The 24,443-nt window shown below is 39.1% G+C and overlaps 1 protein-coding gene across 10 annotated transcripts in view; it reads left to right on the top strand.

The window, feature by feature from the left end:
- Window positions 1-24,443, top strand: part of celf4 (CUGBP, Elav-like family member 4) — a 110,570-nt gene that overhangs the window by 24,201 nt on the left and 61,926 nt on the right. For 2 of the 10 annotated variants that reach the window (XM_026196582.1, XM_026196580.1), the window contains exon 1: window positions 4,102-4,850. The exons of 1 other annotated variant lie outside the window; for it this stretch is intronic. In XM_026196582.1, the coding sequence (XP_026052367.1) occupies window positions 4,586-4,850 (265 nt within the window). In that variant the 5' untranslated portion in view covers window positions 4,102-4,585. Of the gene's footprint in view, window positions 1-4,100; window positions 4,851-24,443 lie in introns of those variants that run through there. 7 more of the 10 variants (XM_026196576.1, XM_026196577.1, XM_026196579.1 and 4 more) reach the window with 4 other exon arrangements.

Here is a 24,443-nt window from a genome sequence, read left to right as displayed (position 1 = left end):
ACGGTTTGCACAAAATATGAAGATGCACCACTCTTTCAACATTGATAATAATGATAAATGTTTCTTGAGCATCAAATCAGCATATTAAAATGATTTCGGAATGACCATGTGACATTGGAGTAATGGCTACTGAAAATTCAAATAAATAAAATGTTATAATGTATTCAAGTAGAAATCAGTTATTTTAAATTTATATATCCAAAAAAATCAGCTTTTACTGTATTTTGATCAAATTGAAGCAGCCTTTGGTGAGCATAAGACAGATATATATATATACATTTTAATTATTCCAAACGTTGTGTAGTTGTGAGAATATTTCAGCACCATGGACAGTAGCTTACTGTTGTTCAAGCAGCTATGAGCTAAGTAGCATGGAACGACAATGCATATTTTTAACAGCAGGCCTGCTGTTGAAGAAAATAACATTTGGATTTATTATTTATTTCTTGACAGAAAAAAAAAATAAGTATGATTGTCATTTGATTGTAAAGCTTATTCGCATAGACATACCGCTGAGATCAAATTTTAGGATGAAAATGCAAGACTCTCCTCTTGAGACCACTCCTCTGCTGAAATTTAGATTGGAGCATTCCAGTTCCACTCCAGGTTCATCAAACTGTGCTCCCAACGACCTACAGCTCCCTCTGTAGACCAATTGGTCTGTAAATTACCCGCTAATTGCGTATGATTATTATTATCACGACGATGGACGTGCTCATCAGACTTTTCATTTGGGCCGGCTTCAAAAGAGCGAAAGAGATGAGAGAGGGGCAAAGAGACAGACTATAGGGAACAATAATGGCAACATAACTTATATAATCGTTGGGATACTACACAGAGAGCATAATTACAATGATTTGTGCTAACACATTTCGTCCTTGTATTAAAAATATGGCTCAAGGCAAGTCGGGCGTGATCTCGGGCACCGTGGCCCCAAGTGTATGCTTGCAGAACTGAGCACAGTGCCCTGCCAAAGAAAGCGGACTGACTCAGCTGGGCTGGGTTATACTGACAGTCCGTAATGACATTAACGGGCCATTACAGCCTCTGAGTGCAGTAGGTGAGAGGGCCATGGAGTGTTTTTCATTTCCTTTTTAATGCTGCTTTGGACTGCATCCAACACTTTAAAATCACATCGTTAAGGCCAAACACATACAAGATTATACTGTGTTTTAATATTTGCCCAGTTGACCTTTGGGCTGAGAGAACATGAAACGATAAGAGATGCAATGTAGATACAAGAGCAGCTGAGCTATAAATTACTTATTTGGAAAGATGCAATTAAGAGAAGTTGCTCTTCTAAGAAACATAGCCTGATGCAATTCATTGCATTTATTGTATTATTGTGATATCTTAAAAATAAAGGCTGTACTTAGGTCCCAAAAGGAATTTGCAATCACTGAAAACCTTACACATTCTGCAAAGCGTACATGTAAACTACTTTTTTTTTTTTTTTTTGCTTTTTTTTTTTTTGCTTTTATTTTGTTTTAAAGATTTTTTATAATTAGAAAATATAGGTGCACTAATGCTTTTTTATTATCCCAAGAATTGTATAAATCCAACTCAAGAATGCAGTGCAATACAGTGAAAATGGTTCTTGGTCTTTTCTCTCTTTTTTTTTTTATTTTTTTTTTTTTTTTAGAACCTTTATTTTTAACAAACAAAAAGTGCTTCTTAACCATTATATCATGACCCCAAAATTAATGTCCAAGTCTCTTAGAAAACCACAGTAAAAAACAATGCAATACAAGTGCATAATTAGGATACATTACTGTTTTTATTATTATTACTATTATTATTCTCTCAAAAGGTTCTTTGATAGTTTCTAAGGTTCAATGAAGGACTTATAACATCTGTGAAATATTTTTTATTGCACAAAATATTCTATGTAGTGAAAAATATTTACTAATAAAAAAAAATTCTAATTACACTAAGAAAAAACCTGAAAGGTTCTTTTGGAAAACAAATGGTTTATGTGTGTCATTGCTGTAAAACCCAGTTCAGGTTCTTCCTAGCATCCTTATATTGAAAAAAAAGAAAAAAAGGTAAGGTTCAATGGAGGTTCTTTGTGGAACTGGAGGTTACAGGTTACATTTGGTATCATATTGGGTCGCTACTTGATATCCAGTGCCAAATCAGAGTTCTGATGCAAAACTTATTGTGAATCATTATTCTGAACGGCTATGTCATGGGCTTTTCAGAGCATTCAGAAGGCCTCCTCTAAAGCGGCTTGTTGTTTTCCTCCATTTTGAGTTTGCTTGAGTGCTCCTACCTGCCGTTGTGCCAGTGCTGAACACATGTATGCCTGTTGTTCTCCGTGGGCCTCGTGCTCAGCAGGAACTCTGAAGCAGCCTACAATTTCCCATCATTATGAGCAGGTGCTTTGGTCTCGACAGTGGTGTTTCATTGTCAGCATGAAAAACGCTGTGGTTGTGTGCTCTGGTGTGGAAATTGGAGGCTTGCATGCAATGTTTGCACATGTGCATACACGCTTTGACTGTCAATAGCGGTTTGTATCGTGGATAAGGGGGATTTTAGAGGTGTTGAGGGCTCAGGTTAGATGTTTGGAGGCGTCACTCAAACCTCCAAGCAGTCTTCATTACATCTGTTCTGTCGGTCTTCATTACATCAGGGTTGTTTTTCCTGATCAGAAAGAACCGCAGATCTCTCTAAATTCATTGATGGGGTTATGTTATTAAATTGAAGAGACACTTAGTTTTGGCTTCAGTGAAAGAGAGTTTATTGTTGAAGCAAATGCTTTGTAGTGAATAATGATTCACAACAGCATTTTTGTCTGATGAAATCCACAGACACAATGAAAGTGAGCTCCTAAGTGAAAAAATTGTGACTATAAATATTCTTTCAAAGAGTACTTAAAATTTCTACTGTCAGTTATTGGCCCATTGCTCTTGAATTATGGTTCCAGGGATGTAAAAAAAATATGGTCATGCTTTAATTCAACTCTAAATGCAACCATAAATAATAACCAGTCAAAAAACTTGTGTGATAAGATTTTAATAGCTGTTTGTAATGTCCATTACAATGGGCATTGGTTCTAAACTGTAGCAACATCCAGATTTTGTGTGTGTGTGTGTGTATGTGTGTGTGTACAATGGGGGTCAAATGTCTCTTATATGCTCACCAAGTCTGCATTTATTTGATCAAAAATGTAATATTGTTAAATGTTTTTACAATTTAAAATAACTGTTTTCCATTTGAATGTATTTTAGAAAACATAAATATATTTAAAAAATAATAATTTCTTGTAAAACTTACTTCAATAATCTTATTTAAATGTATTTAGTTCTTTGAAAAAAATGTTGCTGTCAAAAAATGACAAAAAAAAACCTATAATATAGCAGCTATTTTGTTGTTGTTTTTACATATTAAGGTTATAAACATTCAAACTGTGACATATATTTATGCCATAATTTAAAAGAAGGTTATTGAGCAAAAAAAAAAAAAAAAAAAAAAACCTTTTGTAGCATTCATGTAATGCATTATGATGGCCCCAAGTGATCAAAACCATATAAAACACCCAGATAAAAGCGATGCTCGCTGGAATGAACACTAGGACTGAACGGGTTAAAGGTTGCTCTTAAGGATCCAACTATATGATACAGTTTTTATTTTTATTCCTGAACACACACTTACACACAGTGTCAACTCCCTGCCCGTACACACCGCGCGGAGGAGCTCACAGCCCTCTTTCTAGGTCGTGCATTTGAAAAGAAACATTACCTCAATAAAATAAAAACACATTTTTGTATTTCTTTGAATGATAAGTAAAAAATTATCATGATGATAAAACTGAAGTTATTTATCCCGGCGAGCTTAAATGCATAAGGCTGTTTTTGCCTTAGCACTCTCCGAGAATTTCAGCACTGGCGCTGTCCATTAGTTCCCGTCGAATTTTGGTTAATCCTTTGATGGTTCCTGAGAAATGCATTTAGGGGAACATTATGCATTATGGGGGGGTGGGGGAGAAAACGATGCATTCACGTTTAATAAATAAATAAATAAACAGATTAAATGCTACTATGTACAATTCTAATGTGCGTTATTCACAAGGCAGCGTACAAAGAGCCGTGTAAAAGTGATCTTTTCTTTATTTATAGTCCCTCTCCTTCGGCGGAACATACCATGTTCCTGTAAAGCGATGCGAGGGGGAGAGAGCGCGTCGTGTGACATAAAGGGAGCTGATTTTTCTTCTCTTCCTCCCCACTGCACTGAGCGCGTTTGAGACAGCCCTGTCGGTTTAAACCGGGAGGACACCCATACTGACTTCTCAATGCAAAAAATAAAAGGGTAGCTAGAAGCAGGGGCGAGGGGAACGGAGGTAAAGCAAACGCTCTCGGTCGGTCTCTCTCTCGTTTTTATTACATGAATGAATTGAGTTGTAAGGGACACATACAAGGAAACACGCCGCCTCCGCCTGGACGACCAAACGCGTTTGATATTTGACTTGTGTTCAATGGTACGTGTTTGCATCTATACATTTTCGGCGAAAACCAGAGTAGGACGTCTTATCCCGTCGTTTGAAACACTTCTGAAGGCGTAGCAGGTGAAAGTCCTCGCGGTGAACATGGCAACTTTAACTAACGGACAGGTGGACGCCGCGGTGCACGGAGGAGCGGCCAGTACGAACGGGCTCGTGAACGGAATAAGCCACACGCACAGTCCCGCGAGCTGCGCCACCATTCCCATGAAGGACCACGATGCCATCAAACTGTTCATCGGACAGATACCTCGCAACCTGGACGAGAAGGACCTCCGGCCGCTCTTCGAGGAATTTGGCAAGATCTACGAGCTCACCGTGCTGAAAGACCGCTTCACTGGCATGCACAAAGGTACGTTTCGCACTCCGTTCCTGTCACTGGAATGTCTTGATTTGTTTTGCCTCCGTTTCCATCATAAAATCGGACGGCAGACTTGGAATGGCATGTATTTTAATGTATGTATAAATGACACGTATAAAATGTGTTAGGGAATTCATTCATTGGCTTACTATGAAAGTTAAGTATTGATTTAGAATTGTTCCGTAGCCAACACGAAGCGAATTTTGTCAGATCACAAGCGGTACTTCGGGGTTTTTACGCGAGCCTATTTTGAGGTCGTGTGGGTTTTTCACACTTGAAACTGAAGAATCTTATTTTGTGCTTCAAGCTGTTTACACTATCCTGCCTATATGTTAATTTTAAGTAGTCAGGTTTTGAGATTTCCACGCTGTGCATTTGTAACGTTCTTATTTGAATATTAACGTTGGACAAATACTACACGCTAAATAACTGCTTGTTCATCTGTGTGTAGTCGCTATGTGGAGCAAAGTAATATCGTCTATTCATCGCGTTTTCCTTCGCCGTTCTACATATTTAACTGTTTCCCCTCAGTCGTGGAGGCGCGTGAAAGTTTTAGCGACTGTACAAAGCGCATGATTTTTTAATGAGGTAAGAACTGAGGCAGGTTATGATTGGTGTATGTTGCTAAACAACTCGCCGTTACGTTTAATATTAGTGTAACGCATTGTCACTAGCATAACCCAGGGATAAATGATAACCCCTTTCCAAAATTTCAAGTGTAGAACGTGTACTTAACCCAGGGTTAAAACTAGCCTTTACACGGTGTTGAGAATGATGTTAACCCAAGGTTAAGGGTAGAGTGAAGTCCCCTGTAGAAGCTTGAGGTCCAGCTCGCTTCATAAGTCCATCCAAAAATCTCTCTCTCTCTCCCTCTCTCTGACTCTGTGTGTGTGTGTTCAGGTTTTGCATTGTGCTGACTAAATCTTCAAGAATAGAAAAGCCTGAGCTCTACAGGCTTTTCTGAGATTTGGCGAAGATGGAAAATGTTATTAACTCTGTATTAAAACAATAGAAGCCAATAGAAAGTCCCTACCATGGTAGAAAAAACAAATGTGTGTGTACTCTAGCTTTTGTAAACATTTCCCTCAATTAATTTTCTTTAGAGATTGTGCTGTGGGCACAAACAAACGTCTTGAGCCTTTTTGTCTAAGAATGATTGTGCAGGAACTAAAGGTAAATGGCAGCCGTCAAGACAATGAAAGCGTACATTATGAGCAAGGATAGGATCTGTGCTGAAAGGGTCTGTCCAGTAACCTCTTAATTGGGGTTGTGTAGTTGTGATTGTTCCTGTTTTATTGCTTCACAATAAAATATTTATTTATGATGACAGTCTGCACAATTGCATTTCAGCGTGGTGTGTTTTAGCGGTAACAGCAGCAGAACTATAATTACCTCCTGCTTATCTTCTCCTCGCCAGTTGGTGTCATACGCAGCAACTCAAGTCTCCGGATAGGTTCGGCCACAACTGTGCCTTGTTTGTGCGATTGTCTGCTCCTGCAGTGTGGTAATTACTGCTGAAGCTGTGTACCTGTGGTGTGTTTGGAAAGATCGATTCCTGAAGACCTCAGCCAGGGGTCCAAAGGGGGTCTCCCTAGGAACATCATCCCAGGGGTGTCATTATTTCACAGGCTTGTCTAATTGATCCCCAACCCAGAGGATATTGTTTACTGTCACATCGGTGGCTAATTTTCCCATCCGGCCCTGGGTGCCGAGGGAAGAGCTGTGTACCCCAGCCCCAGGGATGAAGTCCCTCTGTTGTAGTAAACAAAGCTGTCCTCTGTATGTGCCTAGCAAAAATGTGGCTTTGAGAAGCGGGTCTGGGGAGGGTAGGAGGTTATCTTTTATTAATAGCACCGCTGGAGTACTCCCCGTCCGGTGGTTAATCATGGTGCTTGTGAACTATGGGGAGCCGTGCCGGCTGATTCTAGGAACTGTCTCCTTCCTGCAATATATGGTCCTTTGGACCCATCCCCCCACTGCAGGGCCCGTGTTCACTAGTGTGTTCGTCAGGCCTGCTTGGCTCCATGTTATAACTGAGTTTAGGTACTCATTCACTCCCTCTCCACAACATAGGAACTGGCGTCAGTTTCTCTCAAAATCCATTTCCCTTTGGCAGCAGGGCCGCTCTCTCCTTACCCTGGAGTACCCTGAGGCCTGTCCGCTCTGGAGCTCTCCTTCCTTCAAGAACTTAATATGCTGTTTTGTGAAACTGGCCTTTCCCTTCACTTTCAGAAAAAGTAGTGTATTTATAATAGCTTGTCAGTGGGCCAGTACCTTTAAAAAGTGTACCTTTAAAGGAATAGTTCACCTAAAATAAAAATTCTGTCATTTATTTATCCTCATTTTGTTCCAAAACTGCATGCATTTATATTTTTTAGGATTTTTTTCTTCCATAAAATGAAGGAGCCAAAAGATTTTTTGAGTTCCACAGAATAAAGAAAATCATATAGATTTGGAACAACTTGAAAGTGGGTAAATGATTACAGACTTAAAAATTTTTGTTGAAATGTTCCTTTAAAGTCTTTAAAAAAATCTTCCCCCTTTCCTGGCGTAAATCTCCTGTATCAGAGCCTTGAAATGAGGAAGTAAAAGGTAGGGCAAGACTTATTTTTGTCCACTGAGAATTGATTGGATCATTGTTCGCTAATTGCTGTGATCTCACGTCAGGGTGACAGCTTGCTGGATTGGAGGGATTGTTGTCTCGTCCTCATGCCAGTGCACACGTCATCAGAGAAGTCATGTCGTTGTGAGGGAAACAAATGTTAATGTTTTTGATGTAAGATAATCAGGGCACATTTATTATGCTGCGTAAAGATAAACCATTTAAAATGAGCACTGCAATATACGAGAAATAAAAAATTTAAGAATTGTCGATTTTGATTTCAAGGTGACTTCAAATGATTTGCATGAGTGAAAAGCTAAAAGCTACCAAGCTTTCCCTAAAAAAAAAAAAAAATTTTTGGCAGTGCCTCCCAAACAAATAATTATTTGTTAAAAACTCCATAAATACTGTAGTCCTACAGTTGTCTGCCCTCCTTGATCATTAACATGATTGCATTGTCTTGTTTTTCATCATTATAGGAAGTTCTCCATCTTGGCACTTCATCCGTCTCCACCTCCACCCACTTCCTCTCTTCACATGTTATCACCTCCTCCAGCCTGCTGACTTTCTCCGCCATCTCTCCTCTCCCAATCATGCGATTTCTCTTTCCATTCACAGGCTAGAAGGGGTTTTGTCATCCATTTATTCACTCACTTAGCCTCCCACACACATCGTTCCAGATTTACCATTACACTCCACGCTGAGATGAGGTCCTGAGAGCAGGTCTGCAGCTCTCTGTTGGGGTCTTAGGATAACAGAAACGGCAGAACCTCAAGCCTTCTGATTGGTTAGATGTTGACATGACAGACTGAGGCGGTTTGGCGAGCCAGCAGGGAGTGTCGAGATCACATCCAGACACAAAATGAAAATTCTGCCTCTATTTACCCCGCTTCTTGTTGTTCCAAACCTGTATGAGTTTCTTTCTTCTGTGGAACCCAAAAGAAAATATTTAGAGAAATGTCCATACAATGAACTTCAGTGCTTTGGATCCTATTGTTTCCATTGTGTCAAGCAGACTTGGAAAGACATGAAGTTGAGTAAATAATTATGAAATTGTAATTTCTGCGTGAACTATATCTTTAATAACTAGCGGTGCAGTTTTAGTTTCTCTCTCATTTTCAGCAGATTCTAAAATTGTTAGAAAACGATACTGCATCGTGCAGGTAAACACCAGACGCGACCATCATTGATAAGCGTGAGTGTTTGAAGTTGTGATGAGTGTAGGTGGAGAAGGAACACGTTTGATGCTATAAAGAAGCACGTAGGAGGAGACGCTGCGTTTTCGTACTGTGCTGCTGAATTCACGCCGTCTATTTTTGATAGTCATTATTCTCATGCATATGGTCTACTTTTGCTCTCTGTTTTTGATATGCAGACATGGCATGCAGGCATATATTTGATTTCGCCATGCTGGATACGCATCTGGAGTGATTACTGAATAAAGCACGATACATTTTACGTGTAGACTCTAATGAGACACTGAGTGGAGGGGGCTCTATTCATCCTCATGCCTGAGCAGCTAGAGTAATGATTCTGTACATCAGTTATCTAGTCTTTAGACTCCTGTCTCTCGGGAGAAAGTGAGAAAGAGACAAATACTATGATGCTCACTAAAGGACGGAGATCGGGAGAGTGATGGATTGAAAAAGAGAGTGATAGAAAGAGGAGAAACATAACAAAAAGATGGATGAAAACAGACTAACAAAGTGTTTAGCGCAGGATTTTGGATTTGGTTTTAAACTGAGTAATTGAAGTAGACAGTAAAAGAGAGTTGGATGGAGAAAACCAGGTAGTTGGGGCAGGCTTGAGCTGGGGGGAGTTCTTGAGTCCTCCAGCACTTTCATTTGGCTGCTCTGCGTGACTCAGCACAGCTAATAGAGGCCATTTGTACCGGTCACCAGCAGCTAGAGGAAACATGCTGCGGACCGTAAAGTCTTATCCTTGCATGCCTTTTAGCGTAGGGGAGATTGCCACTATGCATGGATTGACAGTCTCTCCTGGATCACAGAGTCTGTGGTTGGGACAGGTCGCATTGTCTTGTTTACCTGCAGCTCACAGCTTGCTGTGTTTGTGAAGTGAAGATTAATAATATTTAATAAGATTCCCAACTTCCAAATATCCATGTCCAATGTGATTTTTATTTTCTAGAGAGTCATGTTTTGAGGGTCCAAACAAGCCCTCTTTGAAAAATGTATGAGTACAAATGTTTTCCATTGGGGTGATGTGTTGTCGAGATACTGTGTTAACAGGGAAGAAAATTCTGTTTCTGGGCAACCTAAACCCGAGTTTCTGGGCAGGATTTTTCCAAAAGACAATTGGATGTCCTTGCCGGAGAAAGAGAAACGCTGGGTTTTTCCTCCTGCGGCTTGGTGTTAATTCAGCTCGCGTCCTGGACTCACTATTGCATTGCTGTTGCATCATCTGCACACACAGCGTTTCTCTTTTTTTTCCTCTCTAGCTCGTTTGGTTCTGCAGATGTTCCAAGCCTCGGCCCATCCCAAATCCTCTCAAGCCTCTAGTCTCCGATCGCTCATCCCCATCGAGAAAGCGGCGACAAGCTCCCGCTTCAAGTGCAGTTTCCGCTCCAATTGATCAATGTGACTCTTTTGTTTATGAACGAGTCAACGTGTTGCCACGGAGGTCGTCACTTGTTCATAGGTCGCCTTCTCAATATGCAGCACGTCTGCACTTAATACAAGTCGCAGTGGTGGCACAAACATGCATATAAATATACATCCATGAGAGCAGGCTAAGTCAATCGTGAGGGTGGTGGAAGTGTTTTTGTCCAGTGTTATTTGAGGTCGGCAATCAAGAAAAAATATAGTTACTCAAGGCGAGATGACTTGCAGAGGAAAAAGTGGGAACAGAAAAAGCTGCATGTGTTTGCTGCAGGTTTGGAGTTCTACAGGATAGAGGTCCTGTCTGGCAACCCTAACCTTGCGGTGGCCCTTATTAACTAGTGTTACCCTGTTGTGCTGACTGAATTGGGCCAAAATGTAACCATTTTCTCACACCTCGAGGCATTTTAAAACTCATCTCAGTTCTTTCAGTCGTTCAGACCGCACAGAGACTTGTTTATGTGCAACGGCTAATCCCAGAACACTCATCTCATGAATTTCATCTGTATCTACCATAACTCTCTGTCAGATAGCGGTGTTGCGTTAGGCCATGTGAACTTTTAAACTGGAAGTAATGGCGTTTGGCGGAGTCGATTTAGTTTCTAAATTGAAAACTATGCAAATATGCTACGCTGCGCAGCTTTTGCAGGCTTCCTAAAATTTTCCCCTGCAAGATTTATGTCCTGCGTAATGGCCTTGTTGTGTTTTCATATATTTAAATAGCAGGACTCAAAGAGCAAGGCAGGGCTAAACTGGGTTCAGCCTTAAAAGTTTTATAAGGTTTAGCTGTAATTTCATATAAACTGCGCCGATGAAAAGCCCGAGGCCACACCCCACTCTGCGGCATGCTGGTTTTATCTCGCCTGTCTGTGGATCACAATTTTGATTTAAGAAGCTTCCGAAGCCTTGCAGTGTTCTGACAACAACTCGGGCGAAATTAATAGTTTCTGTTTTCAAACTAGTTGCATCATCAAGTGTTGTTGTGCTGTGTGTTAAATATTTAAAGGGTTTAGGAGTGATATGTGCTCTGCTGTCTAGGCAAGGCTAAGAAAAGGTGTCATTGTGCCCAAAATACAGCCAGTTTTTTTTGACTATTCTTTTTTGAAAACCGAAAACATTTTATGGTACCGTATTTATATATATAACTAGATTATACAGATTTGTTTACATACTGTAGGCTCTTAAAAGCATGAAATGGGCTTTTTTTCCCCCTGTTTGCTGCATTTGACGTCACAGCTCAGAACAGTCAGTAGCTAATCAGAGGTGACATGATTTCCTTTGGCTCTAGAGTGATTTGGTGATTGGTTCGAATTCTGTGTTTGCCCATGAGCAAAGAGGGAAGCATGCAGGGTGAATGGAAATTTTCTCCAGGTATTATAGCGTTTATAGGCAATAACCTATTTAGACCCATGATTGCTTATTTTCTCCTCCAGAAACTGTTTTCACTTCTCTACTCTGAGCGCAAAATATAAATGTAACACCAACCACATTGTCATTGTAATTTAACATTTAATGATTTTTTTTAAAATTCATTGTACCTGATGCATTCTGAGAATCTTTGCAGCATCCATCTTGTTAAAAATACACCAGCGTGCTCTTTTTGTCTGAGCCCTTTACATCATTTTAAATTCTTTTTTTCTCATTATGGGAAGCGTTGCCTATTTGTTAGTCTAATGATGCTGTATTCAAACTCCATTAATTAGCAGAGTGTGCAGAGGATGGTTAGGTAGAGAACTAAAAGCAGACGAAAGCCTAGGTAATAGCTTAAATCATTTTCATTGTATGACTGATTTAAGCAAGCAACATTTTAATTACCTTTTGATGTAGACGAGCTCAAAGAAAGAAAAAAAGATAGCAAACTATTTGGAAAGGAATGAAGGGGCTGTGTACTGTTAATCATCCCTCAGTTTTTGTTTTTTTAGTGGTTTGTAAATTAAGCTACACACTGAGGCTGTAAAATGACAATTAACCTGGTTGTTAGTCTAGCTGTTTGTTGTTTGGCTGTGAGCGGGTTTAAGCAGCCTTTTTTGCATTTTATTATTGAATTTTAGGAAAGATTGGCAGAAATGTGATAAACGAAGCAGATAGTTTTGAACACATAAGGGTAGGACTGCACATCCAATTTTTTTTTTTTTTGAGTTGGCAAATAGATGAGCTATATTAAGCATAATTTGTGTTTACTTTTTGACATAAGCAACCGTGCATTAAGAACTGCTGTTTTGTGAGCTACATGTGAGGAGAACTTTTTTTTATTATTTGGAGAACTTACCACAGAGTACGTCTGTAAAGATGCAAGGTGTTTTCATACCTATGCTAATGTACCTTCTTGTGCTGAGCTGTATTGAGATTTATCATGCAGGGTTTGATATAAAACGGAGGATGTGTGGAAACTAGTCGTTTCTAGAGAAGCAGGAGGGCATTGTGGGATACGTGAGGGTGGAGGATACGCTTCGTCTGCAGTCAGAGCAGATCGAGATGGTGATATGATACCGGCCGACTCCAGCTCGTGGAGATTGCAATGTTTATGCATGCATAAGTGTATATGTGTAGCATTTAAAGTAAGCAGTGTATTTCTAGTTTTCTTGTGGTTATAGAGTCACAGCGTTGTTTGATACAGAAGTGATTTGACAACACTCACGTAGCCTAAGAAAAACACGTAATGACTCTGGAACAGCCCTCTATTAAACCATTATGAGATTATAATTAGCTTGACATCTACTGAAACAGTCTATTTGTTATTCATAGGGGACTACGATTTTTTTTATTGAGGCATTGTTAACTAATAAATCCTCATTAGTGATTTTCCCACTCAGTGTTATTGCATGTAAATAGGATTTTAATATCATGATATTTATTGGACTGAAATGCTTTCGGCTTTAGACATTTAAAAACCAACTGGACTGAGCATTTTTGTCTATGCATTTTTTTTTTACACATTTTGCTAGGCCTGGGTGATATAGCCAGAAGTATTTACAATATATTTATATCAAATAATATGCTGCAAAACAGAACTCTATAAATTAAAACATGGATGAATGTCTTTGTTGTACTATATTCCTTAAAATAAGAATATTATTATTGTTATATTGAGAAATACAATTTAATATACAATAGTAGTAAATTTCTGTCAGTATTTCTTATTTGTTTCAACTTCAATGTGTATTTGACACACTATTTCTCTCAAAGCAGTGAAAGTGCTTGTGAAGTGACTCTCAGAACAGCTCTGGAGATGAAGTTTATATGGGTTCATGTCGCCCTCACATTGCGACGGCAGATGCTGAAACCAGTGAGAGCATCGTGTCTGAGATTGTGTAGTGGATGAAACTCCAACACACTCAGACACACACACACAGAGCATGCTGTGTGATTGGCTGTTAGATGAATCCATGTTAAGTAAAAATGTCCAGAGCTTATCATTTTATTGCAGCCATACTTAAAGCTATGATACCTGAAAGACTTGTGGGCAGCCAGCCAGCCATTATCTTAAGGTTAAAATGGCTAAAACCAAAATAAAAGACTTGTTTTGCTTGTCCTTTCAGTCTATCAGAAGCTAAAAACATCAGTGTTATAGGGTTCGGGGTCAGTTCAAATGTCAGCCATAAAAAAAATTACATGATAAAAAAAAATAATAAAAGATTTTTTTTTTTTTTTCATTCCAGAAATTAAAATAGTTTGCTTTCCAGTTTGTAGTTTTCTTTTCAAATGGAGGTGAGATCTGGAGCAATTGCAGCAATCTTTTAAGGTTTGTTTTGGGAATTAGGCAAATATATGAATATAAATATGAATTTTTTTAGAGGTAGGGGAGGTCAGATGAACTCAAGGATCTTCTGGATGGAAGTTTTACAGGTTGGATTTCAACCATGCAGTGAAAGTCTCCATGGCAGTTTAAAATGTGCAAAGCCTACTTTCCGAAGCAGAAAATCTGTATTTCATGCCCAAAATGGGCATTAAACCTTCACTGAAAGAGATGCCACAAAACGTCTGGGTGCTTTAGAAGCCCCTGTGTCGAAATACCTGCGACATAACATTTGCTCATGAATTTTAATATGTTTGGGTTTAGTGGGGGGACCTTCGCTTGCAAGTAGGCACGAGAGAGCACGATAAAGACGGATGTATAGAAAAGTGGGCTGGATAAAAGAGAAAGCGAGTGGGGGAGAAACCGAGAATAGGGGAGTCCCTGAGACAGATGTCACCCTCACCGCAGATTGATGGCTCTTGGCCGGTTTCCACGCCAAGCTTTGACCCCGCTGTCCTTTGCAGTAATTTATAGGTGGCGTTTTTAAAGATTTAAGCACTATTTTGTGGCCATCATGGCCTCGGACAGAAAACGACCTTCTAATTCAGGGTCGCAGTCGGTCCAGAGCTAAAAATGAACCCACCTGAACCCGTGCGGATCTGACAGTGAGGTTCTGAATGTGTGCATTTGTTGTTTTATTCTAGGCCAGCCTGATTAATTAAACACTCTGTTTGTTTAGGAGATGTGGATTTATTTTGAATATACAGTGCGAGTTTGTATGACATTCAGGGTAATAACTTTCAGCTTGAAGCATAGACTGGATAGAGGAAGTGTAGGGAGACTAGACACCCTGCGCAGCTTTTGGCTGTGCATTCAGAGGACCCAGCTGGGTCTGGTGTTGGCTGAGGTGTATGAGAGCCCCTTATGTCTGCAGCAGTGGTTGGTGATCTGGAGGGAGCCTCTCTAGCACATCATCACTCATTTGCAATTTAATGGCCCCAGAGATCAGCCTTTCCCAGTACGGCAAAGCTTATTAGCAGAGGTTTTAAATCATAATCTCAGGTGAATCTAATGCCCTATCCTACCCCTTTTCAAGATGCCTGGCCAGTGGAGTCCACCAGGGCGGCGCTAAAAAGAGCTGTTTTGTTTGTTCCTGCAGGGTTCCGATCGAGTCCAGAGACATCTGTTATATCTGGAGAAAATTATTTTGCCATTTCCTTTACCTAAATGGATAAAATAGACATTTCACAAGTCCACTGCACATTTTTAAGAGCCTCCAAAAAGAAGGTTACTGGTATAACATCTGTTGTAATATAATGCAATATTTGTGATTTTTATCTTTATTTGTTGTTTTACTGTTGTTATTAAGGTAATAAATACACATTTTATAACTTTAATTTCTTATTTTTTATTATAAAAAATGAAATTTTGAATTTCACTTGCATATTAGAAACATCTATCCATCTATCTATCTATCTATTTTATCTATCATTCTGTCTTTTATTCTGTTCGTCCATCCATCGTTCTGTTTTGGTATGGATATTAGACTCTACATCTTCTCTTTATCAATAAATAAATGCCATAAACACAGTGTTATTTTGCTTTGTTTCTTTCCTAAATAAGCATTTTTCATTAGTTATTTATATTAGTTAATTCATGACTCCGTTATCCCTTGAGAGACGCCCAGTCGATTCAGACATATTTAGACCTGTCTGGAGATAGCAGGCTACATTATAGTTCGCCACGGGACATTATGGCTTTGTTATAATGTCCCAGGCTTTGATGACACTGATAACTACAACAGATTAAAAATGCTGTTTTTAGTAGGCAAATGATCTAGTCTATGCAAACTACTCTCTCATTTAATTCCCATGTCATGCCCACGTGTAGTTGCACGCTGCTTCGCTACCTCGGATGCCCTGCCCGAGGGCATTCAATTCACAAAAAAGACTTGAAATTGAAGCTCTGCAGTCCTGCTTATTCAAAGCGAGAAAGATAGCGTTGGGTTCCTCTGCCAAACGGATAAATATGACGAGTTTTGAGGATTGTAGAAACGCTTTCCACCGCGGGCCTCCTCACCCTGAGCAGCTTAGCGGTCCTCTTTTTAAAAGAGTGAGGAGCATGTGTATCAGCGTGAAGCAGCCGCGAGGGCCTGAGCCTGCGTCTGTGTGCATGTGCTGGATTTTAGGAGAACAGCCATAATGCTCGGTTTCCTGCAGAGAGTCAGCCTGACTTCCTGTCTGGGCTGCGCTCGCGTTGGAAGCGGTGTCGAGTGTGCGTTTGATAAAATGTCGCCTGTTTACAAATCCTATTATGCGCGTTTGCCATGTCCTTGGAGTTGATTGCCGGTCCATGTTAGCTTTAGTAAACGTCTTAATTGCGTTAAATGGGTAGAAAAGCTGGCAGATTAGAAGCCATTAATGAGCGTTGTGTGAGCGAGCGTATTCCCGGGATGGCACTTTCATCGGGTTGGCAGGCGAGAAGGGAGAGAGTACGCCAGCGTCACCTTGAAACTCGAAAACACTGGAGAAACAGGTCATTGTGTCTCTGCTGAAAAGAGGTACACATCGCTCTCTCTCTCTCGCTTTCTCGCTTGCTCTCTGCACCCTTTACACTCTCTTTGGATTCTCTCTCTCTCCCTCTCTCTCTCCCTTTCCATCTGAGCAGTAGATAAGCTCACTGAGGGAGAATTTAAAGGACTCTCCATTTGTGTATAAATAGCTTAGGATGAATTATTGAGGGACCCAGGGTTACTAATAATCCCCCTGGACCCATCCGACAATGACATAGAAGATGGAGGGAAAACAATTACACAGGGTATCTCCTGAGGAGGACTGGGTGGAAGGATGGAGGGGGGCGCAGACGAAGACGCTGCAGAAGCCCCTCACCGGCTTCCCGTCTTGGCTAATAAAGCCAATTAAGTCGGTAGAATCAATGGGCATGTGAGCAGTCCTGGAAAGAGGAAGCATAATGATTCATGTCCTCCGCCCGGAACGTCCCGTCCCTTTTGTCCACGAGGCCGGGAGGACAGCGGGACACTGATAAGATGAGACAAGGGGACCGTGGGGGAATATTAAGGAGCTGTTTGTGTCTGACGGTGTCAATGCAAGGACAGAACAGAGAGGGTGAGAGGTGCAGACAGACAGGCTGGTCACCCTCTCCCTCGCTTTCGGCGGGACGGTCTCGATGCTCTAGTCTGTCTGCGCTTCAGCTCTAGCAGTTGGACCTTGAGTGCTCCCCAAAAGCCCAATCTTCATACTTTAGATCATGACCTCTGAGGTGCTTCTATGTCACTAGGATTCATTTTTATTAAAAAGAACACATTTCAAATTTGTGTTTTGTTATATTAAAGAGGTTTCGATAAAAGTTTGCTCCCTGTGCAGTAGAAATGTCATTTACTAAAATGCAGAAGTACGATCTCTAACTTATACAATTATGTTTTATGCATTTTTTTTTCTTCAGCGAACTACCCTTATAACATTAAAACATGCTATCATTCATTCATGATGTCCTTTTCCTACTTTTCAAATTACTTTGTGTTGACTTATTAATTGTGTATAGACTTGACTTTCAATGTTTAGCTATTAATATCGGTCTTAAAAATGTGACTGTACATATTTAAATGATAATTTAATTAGTGACACATACAGTTTCAAAATTTAGTGTGTGAAAACTATCAAGGTAAGTATCAGTGCACAGAATGTTTTTGTGGCCGTTTGTGTAAAAATATTAATTGTGGATATTTAGGATGCACAAAATACATAAGGTCCTAAGCAAGACAAAAGAGTTTACCGTTATTTTCAAGAAATATTTCAAATGTATTCATGTCAGTTTTCAACATCATTACTCCAGTCTTAAGTGTCACATGATCCTTCAGAAATCATGCTGATTTGCTGCTCAATAAATATTCCAATGTTGTAAATAAGATGTCCTGCTTATTTTTGTAGAAATACATTTCATATGTTTTTCAGGATTCTTTGATGAATATAAAAGTTCAAAAGAACACTATTTCATTTTGAATAATGTCTTTACTGTCACGATTGCTCAATTGAATGTGTCCTTGCTGAATAAAAGTACTAATTTATTTTTAAAAAAATCTTGCTGTTCCCGTCTTTTGAAAGGTAGTGAATGAGTTTTGGGGTTTTAGAAACCAGCATGCTGTTGAAATAAGTGCATGGTTGCTGGATTTGTCATATATTGTGAAGTGACATGGTGTTTAAATAAAAGACTGGCAAGAACCGCAAGTGGTCAGTCACTGGTCTTGAATTGGCAAACTCTTAAAATGCAATTGAACATTCTGCTTTGTTATCAGAGTTATGCCTTTGAAATATTCAGTACTTCATCTAGATGGAGCACAAATCTGACCAAAAAGTCAAAAGCTTGTCTGCAGAATTGAAAGCGTGCACAGTAATTTAAATGAGCTTTCACTTTGTCGCAGAATAACCTAGTTTAATTCCAGTAGTCAGAAGTTTTAGATTTATAGAGCAGATTGCAGTTCTGAATGATTTTATTAGTGTCAAAACATCTGTGAATGAAAACTTTCAGACCTGAAGTCCCAGAAGCTGACTCCTAGCGTTGCCCATGTATTCGACCCTGCCAGTGGGAAGGTTGATTTTAAACCACTGCGAAATTCCATATTACCGGTTTGATTAGCCCTGTGACTTGGCAACACAGTTTTAGAAACCCTGACTTTACCGCCTTCATGCATAACATCTCGCTAACAAGCTCTCGGTATTAAACACGCTCCCTCTCGTCTGTGCTCTAACAATACTAGGGGTATATTTGCTAAGCCAAAGATATTTTCTGCCCTCTTTTAGTGCAACCTTCAGTTCTTGTATTTCAGAGCCTGACATACGGGCTTATCCTTGATACTTCTGCGCAGCCCACAGAGCCAGGATGTAATTGACTGTCCACTTCTGAACACCACATGGTTGAATTTTCTATTATCTGTCCAAAAGGTGATGTAAATTCAATTCAAAAAGGCTTGGTAGAATTAAGCAGTGTGTGTGTGTGTGAGAGAGAGAGAGAGAGAGAGAGAGAGAAGATGGTAGAGAGAAAGAGACCTGCCTTTTATCAGATGTATTGAAGATTGAAAATATTTTGCGTTTATGGTCCGTTTGTATGTTGTACACTGTGTGTGGTTCTGTGAGTAGATAAGTTGACACACATGAGATTGTTTGGGTATTAAGGAGTGTGGAGCTGTATTTATTGAGTACTGTGGTGTGTGTGTGTGTGTTCATACAGTCTCCGGGTCCTTTGGGAGTGTATGGGGGGGGGGGTGTTGTCCTAATGATGCGTTTTCTACACCATTGATTCAGTAGCTCTGCTTCACAGCAAATCCTTCACATGCAACACATTAGAGCCCAGGCTTTTTCCTCAGCCAATCGATTTGCAGAACTTACAGCCATTCCTACTTTTTCCTGTCCTCCGATTAGCACTTGTCTCCATTCCTCTGTGTTTCCCAGCTTTTCTTTCCTTTCTGAGATTGTAGATAGAGTGTCAATAGTCATTTGAGTGATAGGTGCCGGTTATGCACTTATAAGTCTGCAATCCACCATAAAGCAAGAAGAAAAAGATGATTCCACATGTCGTGGCTGCTAAGAATGCGCACAACAGGAAGCATTCAGGAAGAATTCTAACAGTTCAGACATTGCATGAATCAAATGTAAAAAAAAAAAAAACTATATAAATACTGTTCAGTTTCTTGAACAGACGTTTTGTTTGTAATGAGTAACAGAGTTTAATATTTTTTTTTTTTTTTTACGTTTTATTGTATGTTTTAGTCGTAATTCCCATCCACTTACATTATAAGAATGATAAACTGCAACGGTTCGACTTAAAAATCTAATTTTGTGATGACATTTGTGGATGCCCTGGGGGTAAGCAGATAAACATTACTTTTACATTTTTGGGTGAACTATCCCTTTAAGTGCATCCTTGCTGAATCAAATTATAAAAAAATAAAAATAAAAACAAAAAAACTACTGACCCAGAACTTTTGTACGTAGTATATGTCATATCATCAGGGAGTTCAGCTCATACACATCTCAAAGTTCTTTCTCATCAGGGATAGCAGCCAGTAGGAAAGCAGCATAGGGAATCCAGGTTTAGTATTAAACCCCATTAGAAATGCATCCACCAACCTCCTGAAATATATTCCCTCACACTACCACTTCATTCCACTGGAATAATATCACTCAAGCAGAGGACTCATTATTCCCAGAAACAGCTCCTGAATATTTAAGGCTTATTTTATTGAATCAAAAAAAAAAAAAGAGCTTGACGTGGTTTCGGCACAGTAATTGAAGATCTCTCTCACTCTCCTGTTTTGTCTCTCTCTCTCTCTCTGATTACTCTCAGAGCTCATATTGCTGTCTTCGAAGTGCATTTTTATTTAATCAGGGGTTTACTGCTTCCAATTAAATGTTTTAAGAAGATATGTTGTTTGGATGTGGGGGCAGGGCAAGGCGGAGTGGCGCAAAGGTGTCCCAGAGTCTTTCAGGAGACCTTGAGTTCTCAGACCATTGGAGGACAGTTTATTCAAATTACCCAAGGTCTACTGGGATACTTGTGTTAAAGGAAGGAGGGGCAACTTTGGGAATTCAGTACTTTTTCTCAATCTCTACCACCGTGAAAGCAATACGCACTATTGCAGACACACTTGACAGGTGCTCGGACACACTTTTTGGAATAATAAATGTTTGATCAGCACATACTGATTTGAAGAGATACGTTTGTTTGATTGAAATGATTGAAATGTTTCGGCTTACGAGTGTGTGTATGAGAGTGTGTATGTGCGTGTGTGTGTGTGTTTATGTGCGCATGCTACTTAATTTGGTGGTTGTTTTTGATGCATGAGTGATTATTGCCAAAACTGTCTTGGGTTATTGCCCTCACAGAAACTTTTGAAGATGGATGTTTTTTTGGCCAGATGATCAATTGGATTATTTGCAGTGGCAGGTATAAGTAATGACAGTAATAAGCAAAAACAAGTGAAGAAGCTGCTATAATTTATTATTCATATCATGAATCCCAATTGTTATAAATGATGCCTGCACTATTGCATTGCACTCTCCTTTACTCTCGAAAACTATTGTACAAATAAAAACCTGAAGGCTTTGTTCTAGTGAAGTACTGATCCAACGTTCTTTTTACCACTAGCATCCATATTTAAAAAGGCTGCGGAAATAATCATTATTCACTTAAAAATGCAAATAAACACAATTGGATGAATGCAAATATGGTTACAAAATATCAATTACAGACCAACATTTTTAAGTATTAATTGAAGGGATTTGTGTACCTGTGTTTTAAAACTTTTGTGTTATTGATGTTTTCTAGAATGTAAAAAATATGAAGAATTCCCATCTTTTCAGAGGAATAGAAAAAGTAGCATGTGGCAATGAGTTTTTACTTCTCTTTGAAAGCATTGAAATACTTTTTAGTTTAATCTCACATGAAAGATGTGCAAAGCAATAATCCTGAGAAAAGTGAGTTATTACAGTGCTTGCAAGGTGAACACTGTATTGAAATTGAAATTTTCTTTTTTTTTTGGGATCCTAAATTAATTCAGCCCAAACTACCTCTATTTAGACACTGTTATTGATTTGTATATTTTATATATATATATACATGTATACAAAAAAAAATCTACTCAACATTTCAGTAGGATTTTGTTGTTGTTGTTGAAAATTTCACTTGTATTCACCAAGGCTGCATTATTTAATCCAAAATACAATAAAACTGCAATATTGTGAAATATTATTACTATTTTGAAATCACTGTTTTCTATATTAATTTTATTTAATGTCATTTTAAATCTAAGTTAAATATGTTATGGCAAAACTGAATTTTCAGCATGGTTGAGTGTAACATGATCCTTCAGAAATAATTTTAATGTGCCGATTTGCTGCTCAAGAAACATTGATTTTCTGTTGAAAGCAGTTGTGATGCTTTGATTAATAGAAACGTTCAAAAGAACAGTATTTATTTCAGATACATATTTTGCATTATTTCTGCCACTTTCAATGATTTTAATTCTTCATTGCTGAATAAAAGTGTTATGCATATAATTTAAGTATACATTTAATAGTTAATAGCTGTATTATTGCCCTTTTTTGCATGTACAGTTCATATTGAATTTTGATTAGCCCTTCTTTCTTTCTTTCTTTCTTTCTTGCTTGCTTTCATCATACTGAAAGAACAGTGTTGCATGTGTTGCAATTGGCAAAAAACTATGTAATAAGTGGTATGGCAGAGTTTATGGTGGCTCTAATGCAAGTGTCTTATGACGCACAACTTCAGACTAAAACCTACAGTAAGGTCATCTAAACTATAACACTATTCTACCTAGCAAGCTCTAGTTTTTCTTTTATTAATTCTAGGTTTTGTAACAGTTGCTCATCACGGAGTATGACTGTGTGTGTGTCAGGGTCAGCGATCACCATGGTGACTGGGATGTGATACTGAGAGGCAGTTTGTGCCATTTGGCTGTTTCTCCAATAATAGACAGTTGGGCTTTGTAGGAAAGGCAATTTCATAAACTAACCCTAAATATGCACTTGCGGTCTTTTGTCAGAACTGTGCATACTGGAACACTTGTGAAGAAAGAACATTGTGTTTGGCATTTGTAACCCCAGGAATGGTAGAAACACTCTTTTATTTTTTTATTTTATTTTTTTTAATTTTTTTTTCCGCTGAGCTGAAAATACTTTTCAGAGCATTGAGGGCAGTGACAGTAGAGTGAAGATACTTTGGCGACCAGAAGATTTGTATCCTGAGCATTTTAGATGAATTATTTTGCTATCATTGTTCCTGTTTATTTATTTTGAGTCTCCGTATCTATCTCCTGCTTGTGTGTGTGTGTGTGTGTGTGTGTGTGTGTGTTGCTTAAGGGTGTCTGCAGAAGGAGAGATAAGACGCTAGTGTAAGACACTAGTGGATAGTGTTCACAGATTCCTGGTGATCTTATCTTCTCTCTACTTCACTTTCTCCTGCTTTTCTTCATCCTTTCTTCTCCCTTGTGCTGTGATTTTCACAGCATGCATGTTTTACACCCATAGCGTTCGATTGAGAGGAAGTGGATTGTCCTCTCAGCCATGGTTCTCTCATTTTATCAAATTTAGTATGAAATGTGAATATTTTGGTGCAAATTCATGACTTGGTATAATACTTACTACTCGATTTTCTACACTGTTTAAACATTGCTTTTTGTTGTTTTTGGGAAAGAAATTAATAAATGTGGCAGTTTTACATTTGTCATCAGAGATTTATTTCAAGTGAATGTTCTTTTGAATTTTCTATTCATCAAAGAATCCCTGGAAAGATATAAGAAAAAAAATATTATATGTTTCTTGAGTAGCAAATCGGCATATTAGAAGGATCACATGACACTAAAGACTAATGAGAAATGATGCTAAAAAATCTGATTTCAAAACTCTGAAATAAATGACATTTTAAAATATATTAACATAAAAAAAACAGTTATTTTTAACTGTGATAATATTTAACTTTTTACTGTATATGTGATTAAATAAATGGAGTTTTGGTGAGCATAAGGATTACATTAAATGTAGCTTAACTTGCAGCAAAGATAAATGCAGTGTATTCTTGGGTTGTGCGTTTTATTGGAAATGCATTCAGTGATTGCTTTTGTAAGATAACATTTAGATTCTGTTTTTAGTTGCCATTTGAAGTCCTATTTAAAATCTGAATCTAGAAGCAAAACCAGCTAAGAACTGCTTTTAGTTTCTCAAAGCCATAGTAATTTTTTGTTTGTTTGTAGTTTTAATTTTTTTTAGAGTGATGGAGACGTGCCCTGATGTTCAAATGAAACCCATACCACTGACAAACCTCCGAGACTCAATTTGTTCTTCTTTCATTTTCACAAACCTCCAGCTTTGGGTCGAAACCCCTCCATTACCATCCGACCGTTGTATTTCATCTTTCTGCTCCCTTTGTACTGTATTTTCTTTTCTCTCTTACATTCTCTCTCTCTGACGTCTTTAAAGTGCTGTCATGACCAGACAGAAAGAAACAATATTGCTTTTAGAGGACAAACAAATAGAGGCTCCCCATTATCTTTCCATTCATCCCATATACTTGTGTACATTCTACTGTGTGTGTGTGTGTGTGTGCACCGGCGCTTGTCAAGTGGGACAGGGAAGCATGCACAAGTGTCCCATGAGAGCTCTAGCCTGTTCTATAACATGACAGGCCCTCAGAGGAGCGCGCCAAGCTGTCACACTGAGCTCTCCCCAACGCTAATGAGTCAGAGTTAATTAAAAAACCCAGGCAGGACTGCGGGAGACACACACATCGATGCACACACACATATATACGCAAGCGTACATGCACTCACCCAACCTGGCCAGGGTTAAACACACATAGTGGACAGTGGGGAAGAATATTGCTGATTCATGCTCTAGCCTCAGGGGGCCCGTGTGTGTGTGTGTGTGTGTGTGTGTGTGTGGACGTCTAGTGCGTGTGTCCGTTGTGTGTGTTTAGCATCCCTGCGGCACTGGGGCTTTTATGGAGAGGCAGGGAGGAAGCTACGCTGCTGTCACTCTGTATTTTTCTTTAGTTTCCTTGCTCCTGAGGTAATTTGTTTCTTTTAGTATCCACCAAAA

Source organism: Carassius auratus, chromosome 21 (genome assembly GCF_003368295.1).
Source record: "Carassius auratus strain Wakin chromosome 21, ASM336829v1, whole genome shotgun sequence".
Taxonomy (NCBI): domain Eukaryota; kingdom Metazoa; phylum Chordata; class Actinopteri; order Cypriniformes; family Cyprinidae; genus Carassius; species Carassius auratus.
The sequence above is the reverse complement of the archived record's forward strand: the minus strand, read 5'-3'. Positions and strand labels throughout refer to the sequence as shown.